Source organism: Malaclemys terrapin, chromosome 12 (genome assembly GCF_027887155.1).
Source record: "Malaclemys terrapin pileata isolate rMalTer1 chromosome 12, rMalTer1.hap1, whole genome shotgun sequence".
Classification (NCBI taxonomy): domain Eukaryota; kingdom Metazoa; phylum Chordata; order Testudines; family Emydidae; genus Malaclemys; species Malaclemys terrapin.
In genome coordinates, this window is record NC_071516.1 from 11458043 (window position 1) to 11470936 (window position 12894).

General features: G+C 39.7%; 2 protein-coding genes across 2 annotated transcripts in view; one reads left to right on the top strand and one right to left on the bottom strand.

The window, feature by feature from the left end:
- Positions 1–4555: 4555 nt before the first annotated feature.
- LOC128846707 (signal peptidase complex subunit 1-like) lies at positions 4556–4929 on the bottom strand. Its single transcript, XM_054045950.1, has one exon. It carries the CDS (start codon positions 4912–4914, stop codon positions 4609–4611), a length of 306 nt encoding a protein of 101 aa, XP_053901925.1. The 5' UTR covers positions 4915–4929; the 3' UTR covers positions 4556–4608.
- A 6707-nt stretch (positions 4930–11636) lies between these two features.
- LOC128846709 (piezo-type mechanosensitive ion channel component 2-like) overlaps positions 11637–12894 on the top strand; it is a 59025-nt gene continuing 57767 nt past the window's right edge. Inside the window, exons 1-2 of the mRNA XM_054045952.1 lie at positions 11637–12132; positions 12654–12855. Of these exons, the coding sequence (XP_053901927.1) occupies positions 12001–12132; positions 12654–12855 (334 nt within the window). The 5' untranslated portion in view covers positions 11637–12000. The remainder of the gene's footprint in view (positions 12133–12653; positions 12856–12894) is intronic.

Below are 12894 nucleotides of genomic sequence, written 5' to 3' on the forward strand. Positions count from 1 at the left end.
CTGCCATGGGGAAAAGACTGAGTAAGTATTTTCCAAGTCTAACTTCTACAGTTCTATAATTGTTTTGCAAGAGAAGAGAATTAAACACAAAAACCAACCCAATCCACCAAAGCACTTTACACTTATGCTACACAAGCCTTCAGGTTTCTATACGTAGACATAAGAAACAAATAATTTAAGAGAATGTACCATATAGTTTTATCCTATATATGGGCATCAAAAGCTTACTATGGGCCAGTTTTCCAGCACTGCACACACTTATCTAGCCATTTGCCACAAACTTGTAGAAATTAGGCACTCAGATGTGCACACAATTCTGTAAGCCTGGGCCTTTAGGTTTTGCATTATTCTACAGAAGGCCACTTCAACCATTAACCCCACTGGCCTGAGTTGAAGGTTAGGCTGAGGTCAATGGGGTTGCATTAGCCCAATAGTTTCTAGAAACTGCAGGGCACGTAAGGGCTGACATCTATATTTTAGACTATATTATCCGGTCATCAGTTTAGCTGTCTCTTTATCTCTACATAATACGAGATCCTTTATTTTCCATGCCATTTTAAAATTTGCTTTCCTTTCTATGATGTCAATTACATCTTAAATGCTGAGTTTCCTGCGCTGGCAAGGGAGGACTTGATGAGCTTTACTGTTTTGCTGATAGTCATTTACCTCCACTGCCATTATCAAAATGTTTCTTCCGACAGCTGGTGCCAAGGAGCTATCCCCATGTAATGATCTTTCCAGAAGGATTTAAAGGTAGAACACTGTTAACTACTAGGCAGTCTCCATGTGAAACAGACAAGTTTATAGGATTGAATATAGTCTTTAGAGTAGAGCAACTTTGGAGTTAAAGTACATAAACAGATACGTGCATTCAGTTTAGTCTCCTAACTGACACATTCATGCAAATAGAACTTCAGAAATACCTGAAAGGGATTGATGTCCTGCAGAGACACTGACAACCCCCCACCCCCCAGCCCAGATTATTCAATTAAGGCACCAGTCCCTTATCTAAAGCCATTAGAGAGTGGGGATAATGTGCATATGCAGAGCACTAGAAGGAACTCCGGGTGGCCACCTGTATTATTTGCTGACTAGTACAAACATGTCACAGCCTTCTGGATGGTCTCTATAAAGGGAGTTCTGTTTTACCATGTGATTAATTCTCTTTTTAAGCTAAATATAATGTTAATGTTCTATAAAGGGGCCATGCACACCCAGTGCCAATCTCAAAATGGCTTATAATTGCTTTTTTGGTGGACGCGTGAATTATCTTTAGCAGCGTTGAGGCCACAGAAGAATTCTTTGGTTGACTTAGCTGCCACCTCCTGAGGAAGTGCATTACCTACAAGAACCCCTCCTGGCACTGAAGTGTCACAGTGGTGTAGTGGCAGCACGGCAGCTGCACTGCTGTAGTGTTTTAAGTGTAGACAAGTCTTCAGAGTCTACGCCAGGGGTAGTCAATTATTTTTTGTGAAGGTCCACATTTCTGGGTCAAGATCTAATCAAGGTCCAGACTCCAGAGAAAATCAACAACAACAACAACAATGATAATAATAAGTAAATAAAAATATTTCAGAGTCTGTTCAAAAGCATCTGGTGATCTGGATTTGGCCCGTAGTCTGCCTATTGACTACCCCTGGTCTAAGCGATGCAAATTGGCATAGCTCCATTGAAGTCAACGGAGTAATGCCAAATGCTAGTAAGTGAGGATCTGGATCATTGCATTGTGCACCTATTTCTCACAAGGGTGTGTGTTATTTTTAGGGCTGTCGGTTAATCACAGTTAACTCACGCGATTAATTCAAAAAAATTAATCGCGATTAATCGCAGTGTTAATTGCACTGTGACTCAATAGAATACAATTTGAAATTTATTAAATATTTTGGATGTTTTTCTACATTTTCATATGTATTGTATTCTGTGTTGTAATTGAAATCAAAGTGTATATTCTTTTTTATTATAAATATTTGCAGTGTAAAAATGATAAACAAAAGATATAGTATTTTTCAATTCATACAAGTACTGTAGGGCAATCTCTTTGTCGTGAAAGTGCAAATTACAAATGTAGATTTTTTTTGTTACATAACTGCACTCCAAAACAAAACAATGTAAAACTTTAGACCCTACAAGTCCACTCAGTCCTACTTCTTATTCACCCAATCGCTAAGACAAACAAGTTTGCTTACATTTACAGGAGATAATGCTGCTCTCCTTATTTACAATGTCACCAGAAAGGGAGAACAGGCATTTGATTGGCACTTTTGTAGCTGGCATTGCAAGGTATTTACGTGCCAGATATGCTAAACATTCGTATGCCCCTTCGTGCTTCGGCCACCATTCCAGAGGACATGCTTCCATGCTGATGATGCTCATTAAAAAAAATGCATTAATTAAATTATTGACTGAACTCATTGGGGAGAATTGTATATCCCCTGCTCTGTTTTACCCACATTCTGCCATATATTTCATGTTATAGCAGTCTCGGATGACCACCCAGCACATGTTGTTCATTTTAAGAATACTTTCACTGCAGATTTGAAAAAACGCAAAGAAGGTACCAATGTGAGATTTCTAAAGATAGCTACAGCACTCGACCCGAGGTTTAAGAATCTGAAGTGCCTTCCAAAATCTGAGAGGGACGAGATGTAGAGCATGCTTTCAGAAATCTTAAAAGAGCAACATTCTGATGCGGAAATTACAGAACCCGAACCACCAAAAAAGATAATCAGTCTTCTGCTGGTGGCATCTGACGCAGATAATGAAAATGAATATGCATCAGTCCGCAATGCTTTGGATTGTTATCAAGCAGAATCTGTCATCAGCATGGACGCATGTCCTCTGGAATGGTGGTTGAAGCATGAAGGGATATACGAATCTGCAGCACATCTGGCACGTAAATATCTTGCGACGCCAGCTACACCACTGCCATGAGAACGCCTGTTCTCACTTTCAGGTGACATTGTAAACAAGAAGCGGGCAGCATTATCCCCTGCAAATGTAAACAAACTTGTTTTCTGATCCATTGGCTGAATAAGAAGTAGGACTGAGTGGACTTGCAGGCTCTAAAATGTTACATTGTTTTATTTTTGAATGCTTTTTTTTGTACATAATTCTACATTTGTAAGTTCAACTTTCATGATAAAGAGATTGCACTACAGTACTTGTATTAGGTGAACTGAAAAATACTATTTCTTTTGTTTTTTTACTGTGCAAATAATTGTAATAAAAAATAAATATAAAGTGAGCACAGTACACTTTTATTTGAAAATGTAGAAAACATCCAAAATATTTAAATGAATGGTATTCTAGTATTAACAGTGTGATTAATCACGATTAATTTTTTTTAATCGCTTGATAGCCCTAGTTATTTTCACAGCCTATGAAGCAATATATCAAAGTTAGAGAATAATCTAGTGTTAAATCCATGGAACAACAGCAAAGCTAGAGAAGCAGGAAGAAATGCTGACTGAAAATTGCTATCATATAAAATGAATGTCATCATATTTACTAAACTATTGTGATTTTCAAAGAAAACAATGGCCAAAACACACAGATCACACACAAACCTAAGACATACGTTCGCCCAGATACACTGACTGCTTTTTATAAATATTGCTAATGATTCGCTTATGTTGTCTTCTTTCTTGGATATTCTTCAACATTTGAGGAAGATGTAGAGATTGACATCAAGATCAAGACAATGTCAGCACCATATTCATAGAAATGTAGGGCTAGAAGGCACCTTGAGAGGTCATCAAGTCCAGCCCCCTGCACTGAGGCAGGACCAAGAAAACCTAGATTATTCCTAACAGGTGTTTGTCCAACCCTGTTCTTAAAAAAACTCCAATGATGGGGATTCCACAACCTCCCTGGGACGCCTATTCCAGAGCTTAACTACACTTATAGTTAAAAAGTTTTTCCTAATATCTAAACTAAATCTCCTTTACTGCAGATTAAGCCCATATTGTAACCAGAGACATGGGTGGCTCGTGAACCTGTGGCTGGGAGAGGCTAGCCCCAGCCCGGCCTCTTCTGCATGCCCTGGAACCCAGAGCCCCCCCACCGCAGCTGCCGGCTCCCACCCCAGGCTGGCTAATGCCCACAGCGCCCCCCCCCCCGCCCCCGCAGCCCCAGAGCACCAGAAGGGAGAGCGCACAGCAGCAGCACTACAGGCCCCCCAGCACTGGGAAGGCGGGTGGCATGGCCCCAACCCCTGGAGCCCAGTGGCACCGTCGAAGCGGGGTCCTGGGGACGGAGTGTGGGCGGGGCAGTGGCACCGCCTCCCCTACCGGCTGCCCGTGACCACAGAGCATGAGCATTAGAGAAGATCAGTGCTACACAAACATACAGGAGGAGACAATCCTTACCTTGAAGAGCTTGTAATCTAAATAGACAAGACAAACAGTAAGAGAGAGGCAATGTATAAGGAGAACAGAGATATTTCTCTTCTCCACTGACCGGGTGCTACAGCTGATCACACCATCATTCTTCCTCACCACACAGAATAGATCAGATGATGCTCTAGATACTGAAAGTATTTTTTTTTAATCATAGAAACCTTTAATGAAGCAAAATTCTCCAATGTTACATGATGAGGGTTCATAGTCTTCAACTTTTAGTATGCCTTTTCAGTTTTCTCTCTGCTGGCTTCTTATCTTTTGTTCCCGACTCTTGGACAGGTAGCCATTTCAGAGGATTGTGGCAGTACATAGGCCATGGAGGGAGTGTTAGCAGGCACGATAAAGCAAACCCAGCCATAACTATATAGACAGTCCAACCAAACTGTTCAGCGATGTAGCCATAGATAAAACCAATTACCGCAGAAACAAGAATGAGCCCTTGAAACATCTGTTCTGCTAGTTTTTGACCCTTGTAGTCCATCAGGGTGGGGATGGAGCTGAATACGTCCAGCATGGTGCTAACGACGGAAGTCGCCTTGTATTGAAAGGTTATTGCGAGCGGCTTCAGTTCCTGCCCCATGGAAGCTCCTGACATATCTCTGGACTGTTTCTATGGGTTGGCATCAGGGGCATCAGGCCCTGCAGTGCTTGCTGGCAGCTTTTTTGCTCACCAGATGAGAAGTATGTTTTCAACTGTGGATTCTTCTGGAGATGACAAGCTGGAATAAGAAGGTCAAACAAGCATGACACTGAGGCCTTTCCAAGGAATACTGTATTTTCTGAAACAGATGCATTATGGTGCTGTTGTGAGACAGTGTATCGCACCAAGCTCCGGTAAGGGAGTTCATATATTGTTAGTGAATATGACAAGAGCATTTTGGACAGCCCAGAGGCAGCTTCTTCATTGCCATGTGGAGACTTGGATTACATTTCCATCTACTTGTCTCACTTCCCAAGAATCCCATGCAGGCAGCGAACTCAGTCCCTGGGGAGGAGCAGGTGTTGTTCAGTAGCAACTCCTCTGCATGATTAAAGAAGCCACATTGACAGAGATGGTTGGAAGATGGGGGCACAGCGGAAAAGAGAAAGAAGGCTGGGGAGAGGGATGCTAAGGGCTGCAAAGGGCTCTTGGGAGGGAGGAGTTCTAATCTTTAAAATAAGCGGAAAAAGTCCTGGGAAATCACCTGCAATGTAATTACTCCAAAGCCTTTTATTTCTAGAGCAACTATGAGAGCCCAAATTACTTTACCCAGAGCTCACAAAGTAACCCATCATTGAAATACAGTCATGTCTTGCGGCCATCTTAGGCCAGCCACACTCTATTTCAATCTTTAGGCTTGGAAGTGACAAATAAATTCCGCAAGTGAAACTGCAGGGGAATTTAGGTCTCCTGAACAAATGAGTGTTAGCTAAGTGTTTGTGAGATAATTAGCCCTTTAGTCACTGGGCATGTATGCCCATGACCTAAGTTAGGATCCAAGGACCAAATACTATCCTGCTGAAAACTCAGACTGAAATCACTAGACCTTAATTTCTGCTCAAAGACCTGATCTTTGATCTCAAAGACTCCCACTGACTTTAATGGGCGTTGGATCAGGCTCCAAGTGAATTGCTGCGTTCCCAATGTCTAGAAATGTACAGCCTCAGTGAAAAATGTTACAATGTTGCAACTAATATTGTAATTTATACTTGTTTGTAAACAAACCGGAGATAGAGCTGTGTAAAAAAATATGTGCTGGATTGTAAAACATTTGGATTTCTGCTTAGACCTCTCTGTACCTTTGAAATCTCTTTCCTTGACTAACTACGCTTTTTGCTAAGCATATACAAGGAGGTACTTTATTCTTCAATATACAATTGGTTGTATTTGGCTTGTAATCCAGGTTAAACTTTCAATGGCTACTGGCAATTCAGCAGGAAAGAGAAACAAACTCACAAAGAAACCATCTGTAATACTTGGGTTTGGGGGAAAAATTCCTAATTGCAGTTTAGAGGATAGTTTCTAGTCTGACTACCTATTAGGACCTGGAAAGCAACAAGCAAGGAGACTTTGGAAAGAAAGATCAATGTAGCTCTGACAGCCAAGTTTAAGAATACTTGTTCAGCACTAAAGAGAAAAAGGCTGGATTAAAGTGGGAAAGAAAGAAGGGATCAATAGTTCCCATCTCAGAGAAAAATGAGGATTACTGGACAAGTCCCTGATCTTAGCCTTCTGGTTGCTGTAACAATTTCTTACTCAGAAATCGATTGTCTCGCTGATCACATTTTTAATGCAGTTTTGTAATGTTTTGGGTTTACATTTAAAAAGGACAAACAGAAAGGGATAGAAGTCAGGAAAGGCTTATTGTGAGGTCACTCCTTTTCTCAGACAACATAGGCCACCAGTGTTGAACCAGAGTTTGTGGATGCCTCCCAGTTCCCGGCAACACCCTGAGGAGAGAAGAGCATGGCGAATAATTTAGCCTGTGGGCTGCTTTTCAGATTAGTTTTGCCATTTTCCTTGATAGCAGGTAAGAAAATTTCCATTCATGTTTAAAGAGTAATGTATCAAGATGGTATGAAAAGTGGGCAAAATTTATCTTTGATGTAATTCCATGGAGGACAGTAAATCTAGACCAGGGATGAAAGTGGCCAAATTCATTTAAAATTCAACCAAAAACAGTATGAGAACTAAAAGAAAGAAGTTTTAACAAGTTGGTTTTAGAAAACTCATTTGGCTATAATTTGAACGAGAGATACTATATAAAATACAATTGTATTGCATTGGATAGAACATCACATACTTCAGTTGGGGAAGAATACTAGGCAACCACCTACTTATAGTGTGGGATTATTAATTTACAGAAGATGGAAAACACATTACATTTTCCTGCATCTTGTATTCAAGTGCTATGGTGGTAAGTAATACATGTATGTATGTTTCGGGACATCTTGGAAGATGTTCTCTCTATTCTCCAAAATATCTTCCTGATGGATAATACTTTTAGAGAAAATTGTTTTGCAATGAAGGATCACTACCAAAATATCATGGCCCCTGCTTTGAGGGGCTCTCGGATTAAATCCTGTTTTGCTCAGTTGATAGGTCTGCTTTTTTAGGGAAGGTCTGCTTAGTGTATTCTTCTAATGAAGGCCCTGATTATAAAATGTGAATTGATAAAATTGCAGTATATTATTATAATTTAATTTATCCATTTATAATTTAATTTATCCTCCTGAGATCTTATTGTTTTTGTACAGCTACTATATCTCTTAAGTTTTAATCATATAACACTATCCTGGCAAAAACGCATGGACAAAATATTTTCTTTCATTGTTCTACTCTACTAGTCAATTTCATACACAGGTTCCAATTCAGATAGCTTTGTCTTTACGGCATGAGGCAAACCTGCTCTCCTAAATTCATATTTTCTTATCATGGCTTGATTTCTTATTGTTGTACATTTTTGTTTTGAAAAACACTTTGTATTTAATGTACTCAGTAATATTTTACACTTAGAGAGAGACTACATTTAGGAAATTTAGCGTATAATAGTACAAGTTTATATTAGGGTTAACTGATCATAAAAATATATCAGCTAAAGATTAATTGCAGCTTTGTCCTACATCCTCTATAAGTAAGCAATCCTTGAAAATAGAAGCCTGCAACTACATTACTGTTTTCATAATATTTACTACATATAAAATTTGTCTGGATTATACATTTCTTTGTAGGGTTTATAATCTAGGTTTCTTTTCCAAATACAATGCTTGAAAGGTGAATTTCCATAGCAACAATATTTTGCATTGCAAAGCTGGCCAATTTGTTGTTGTTGTTTTTTAATCTGGTAATATTAGTTTTATAGCTGATTAAATGAATTGCACATTTTCAATGGTTTGCATGTGTTATTGACAATTTACTTGAAATAGAGGTTTGAGATTTTAAAGTTTAGTGGTCCATTCCCGAACTCTTTCATAAGACAAGGGTCCCTTTGATTTCAGTGCAAGCTGTTATAAGAAGTGCAGGATTCTATGCTGTGTTTCTAGACAGAGGGGTACATGGGAATAGTTATAGCTCCTCTCCTCAAAAAAAGCCCTTCATTAAGGTCAAGCATGCTTCAAGCCCATTTCTCATCAATACAATCACAATACAATAGAAAAATCTTAAAAATCCCTAGCAAAGGAAACATTTGCATCCAAACCACCCCTAACTCTAGATTCACAACCACATACTCATCCATATTCCCCTCCTACTTGCCACCACAACATATTCCCTGCCAATACAAACCTATACCTACCCACAGTTCATACATCTGATTACTTATGATTAAATCTTTATCCTAAGAGTGACTGCTGTAAGTGTGGTAAGGATAATCATTTTTCATACATTATAAAGACATTTAATCTGCACTATGACAACAGGCCACAACAGAGCCTTAATTACGCAATGGTACTGATTCATGTGATAATTCAAGTGATCATCACTTTGATCCTAGAGCATGTTTTATCCCTTTCCAGGACCCTTCATATCTACCAACAATACTCATATGGCTTCCATTAGCAAGCTATCTGAGCAACAAACAGTCTTTAATGGATTTATCTTCACAATACCCCTGTTAGGTAGGGCAGTGTTATTATGCCCATTTTACAGATGAGGAATTAAAGCAGAGACTAAGTGAGTTGCTCAAGGTCACACAGGAAGTCTGTGGCAGAGTAGGGAACTGCTGAGTCCCAGGCTAGTGTCCTAGCCACTGAAACATACTCTATCTTTCCCCCTGTGTTTGTCTCTTTACACTGTAAGAAATGGGAGTGTATCTTGCTATATGTCTGCAGAGCACCTAGGATATTGAGGGTCCACGAGAATAGTAATAAAGAAGAAAAATGAGTCTGAGAATGATTCACTGAAGAGATAACAAGGGGTAAAAAATAAAATCAAAGCCGCAAGAGGCAGAGCAAAATAGCAGACTACATAGTCATGGCTCTTGTACCGAAGAGTGGAGTAGTCTTATGGTTAGAAGTTAGAGGGAATGAGCGATAGCTTTGAAATAAAATATCGAAATTCCGCTTCTGATCCAGTGTTAATGACACATACATACACCGTCTTCGTTTTTATTCCCGTTTATGTCTCAGTTAAAGTCACATTTGATTATTTCACAGCGATATCATTCAGATACAATGGATTGTCTCTGGCCTATCTCATCTTTCTACTGCTTATTCCACTGTTCCCCAAGCCTACAGCTGTCACAATGAAAGGTAGGGGACTGCCTTCAAATTCTAGACTATGAATATTGTGTTCAGACAAATTAAATTAACTGAATAAATAGATTCTACTTTGTAGAATTCTATTGAGGCACATTGTGCTAAGTTCTTATTTACTTCCTTTATTTGATGTAGAAAGAGCGTAGCTGCAGTTGTACATCTTTCTATTTGTTAGCCCTGGGGGCTGGCCCCAATCACTGGCCTTGGGCTGGCGGATGTTTGGCCTTTCTGTGGGTGGAACTGTTTTTGTCAGTGCAGTTGGGAAGGGCAGGGAGCTGTTGCCCCATGCATTGTATCCATCTGATTTAGTCTGTTAGCTCTTACGGCAGGGACCTTGGCTTGTCACATGTTTTGTAGGATACTTGGTGCGCTATTGTAACAAAGCCAGCATTTTATTTTTCAGGAGGCACCCGGCAGCTCCTTAGAGCGATAAATTACACCAGCTTCACTTTCCTTGTGATCCAAGTGGCGTTTCAAATTGCATTCTACTACCTGCCACCTAATGGTAAATTTGATTTCCACTGCAATAATTTATCCTATGGTAAAAAGCCCAAGGAATTCATCTACGGGAGCAGAATGCCACCATTAGAGATGGACCTGGATCCAATTACCCAGGAGCTATAAAGGATTTTGATTGACCTCAACTTCTCCTCTGATTGCATTTCTACTCTGGGCTGAAACATACCCTGGGTTCAAAGGTTGCCATTCAGATACCGCTCGCATTGCTCGTAAAGCTGCCCCTAATGCATTTAAACATGTGCTTCAATCCCACAATTGCTAGTCCCCTTCGGAAATCTTGGCCCACATGCTTTACATGTGCAGATGAAGCATTTTGCAGGCGTGTTCTTTGGAAGTCTTTTGAAACTCTTTAAATGTAAAATAGATTAGATTCCTGTCACCCCAGTTTTGTTGCCGTATAAAGTGATCCATATCAATGAATCTTGGTTTGGGGTGTTATACTGCACTCACTGAAGACAATAGCAAAAGCCCTCCCCATTTTAGTGTTCTGCATGGTATGCAGTATTTCCGCCGTCTATAGATTTACTTTCCAGAAGGATGCAGGCAGGAAAGTGAGACACAAGCCTATTGATGAGAATGAATGTTTGGGTTTGAAAACATTAGGGAATCAGTTTATAACCGGCCTCTTTGTTCTTTTCTAGTAGGCTATGGATGGGAGGACGTGCTTGGTCATTTTGGAATTCTAAGGTAGGATATCACTTGCTGTCTCTTCTTTTAAGATATAGACACTGAAAATTGAATGCTTAATAATAATATCACAGATTTGTTTAGGTCTGTAAGAAAGCGCCAAATTATACATGAGAACACCTGGTATTGCAGGGAATTACAATCCTTCTGCAAGCTATGTGAGCACATCTTGAAGGGGAGAATTAATTCTTTAGGGTAGGGACCGTGTCTTTATCACGTTTGTACAGTACCTAGCACACAGAGGACCTGAGTCTGACTGAGACCTTTAAGTCCTATTGTATTATAATTAAAAATAAGAGCAATATCTATTTTAGTGGTTGATTTAGCAAGTATGGTCAATTAAATATACACTTAAATGTTGCAGGTGGGGTTGTCTGTTAATATGGGAGATCTCTCTTTTTTTGCTGATCTGAAAGAGCTGTAAAAACCTTTCTGTCCTATTGGTGTGGGGAAAAAATCCATTAAATTTTTTTTAGAGGTCTCCACTTTGCCAGGCTTGACAGTTTGCTCTGAAAAAAATACACTACAAATCCTAAAGCCATTTGAACCAGAGATGCAGACTAAATGAACATGAAACACACATCACCGGAGCTGGTAATTTTGACAGTGTTCTAAAGCTGATTGTTCAGTGACCTGTTGACTTTGTATTTAAAATGTTTTTTATTGATTTGTTATAATAGTATCAACAATTCTTTTCTTAACATTACAAACGTTATAAGCTGTGTTTATAATAAAACCCTTACTTTGCTCACATTCTGTTAATTATTAAGAGATTTGAAGATTATATTTTTTCATTTCAGCAGATGTTCAATGCCAATCGTGGAAAAAAAGACATCTTAAAAAATTCTGCTCAGTATCTGAGTGTAATATTACCTGCTATTTAATCATGTGGTATTGTTCTCTGCTGTGGAATACAGAAACTACAATAAAGCACATTGCAATAGGATAACCAAGTGCACTTCATTCTTAGGTCATTTTTTTAATGCACAGATGCATTTCTGGGATTAGTTTTCTGGTTAATTATTACAGGAACATTTGGAAAAATTAGACTGTCATTTCTGAGCACTAGCCTTATGTTTCACTCGTGTGCTTTCTACTCTGCAGGCTCAGCAAAGTTGATGCTGGAAATATCATCCGCCTCCTGGTTCCTGACATTGGAATGTTTTTCATTGGCTTCATGGTTATAAGGCTTTGTAAAAAACAGGTGAAACCTCATATTCCCAAAATGCGGCTTCATGCTGAAGACCGGGAGCAGGAGGAGGATGAGGACGATGATGATGAGGAGGAGATGGTATGTTCAGCATCCTCTTACATGAATTAAGACTTCAGCAGGCTAAACCATTGGACATTTTCAGATGGGGCAAAATGAATTGGGCTGTGTGTGTGGGAGCCACATGGGCACTGGATTACATTCACTTACAGAAACAAAACCCGATGACTGCTCCATAGTGGGACCGCTGTGCAGGAAACTAAAGAAACAATTCCACTCCCTAAGCCAGTGGAATGAGTCCTACCTTATGTACACAGACATGAGATTTGCTTTCTCCCTATTCATGACTGTCTGTCTAGTCTGATGAGATCACAGGAGCAAGTGTTCACACCTCAGACTGTATGGTTTCAGTGAAGTATTTAGGGACTTAAATGTGCCACGATCATTATTTTTTCAATAGGATTTTGTGCCTGCAGCATATCCATGCTGTAAAACATAGTCGTCTTAATGACTGAGATGGCGCAGTCAAGGAGTTTCGGATCCGTCTAGCAACAGCTTGGTTTTCAGGCTCAGATCTTGCTTAGTCATTCTTGTTTCCACAGGACTATGAAACAGAAGCAGGGGACAGTGACAAGGAAGAGACCGACTGTTTATCTGAAGAAGATCTGGGAAAAGAAGAAGGTGACCGAAAACCAGGTTTCATTCAGAAAGTCATTACGTTCCTAGCAGGCTTGAAAATCATATTTGAAGCCATCCTGACAAGTGCTGGAAAGGTGGTAGCAACTCTTCTATTAGGCTTAGCAGGTAAGAATGTTAAAGCAGGAGGTTAAAAGGAGGTAAGAG